This window comes from Penaeus monodon, chromosome 29 (genome assembly GCF_015228065.2).
Source record: "Penaeus monodon isolate SGIC_2016 chromosome 29, NSTDA_Pmon_1, whole genome shotgun sequence".
Classification (NCBI taxonomy): Eukaryota; Metazoa; Arthropoda; class Malacostraca; order Decapoda; family Penaeidae; genus Penaeus; species Penaeus monodon.
Window position 1 is genome coordinate 34,226,041 of NC_051414.1, and position 278 is coordinate 34,226,318.

General features: G+C 38.8%; 1 protein-coding gene across 1 annotated transcript in view; it reads right to left on the reverse strand.

Annotated features, from left to right (window-relative positions):
• LOC119591856 (histone H4 transcription factor-like) overlaps positions 1-278 on the reverse strand; it is a gene marked incomplete in the record, with an annotated part of 10,649 nt that overhangs the window by 5,417 nt on the left and 4,954 nt on the right. Inside the window, 1 exon segment of the mRNA XM_037940599.1 lies at positions 100-229. Coding sequence (XP_037796527.1) covers positions 100-229 — 130 coding nt within the window.

Consider the following 278-nt stretch of genomic DNA (forward strand, 5'->3'; position numbering starts at 1 on the left):
CAATATGGCTATTACTCTTACAATATTACCGCCTATCAAGCTTACAAAATTCCAGTCAACTTAAAAAAAAATCTATGCACAAGTGAACTAAAACTTTACCCTTTTAACATGTCTCATTAAAGTGGTCACTGCCTTTGCAGCAAAATCACATTCTTCATAAGGGCACACATACGCTGGCTCGTCAGAGTGTGTGGTCATGTGGCGACCCAAGTCATACGTGTGTTTGAACCTGAGGGCACAAGAGGTCTCCAATAAGTATGAGAAATATGAGTAATATT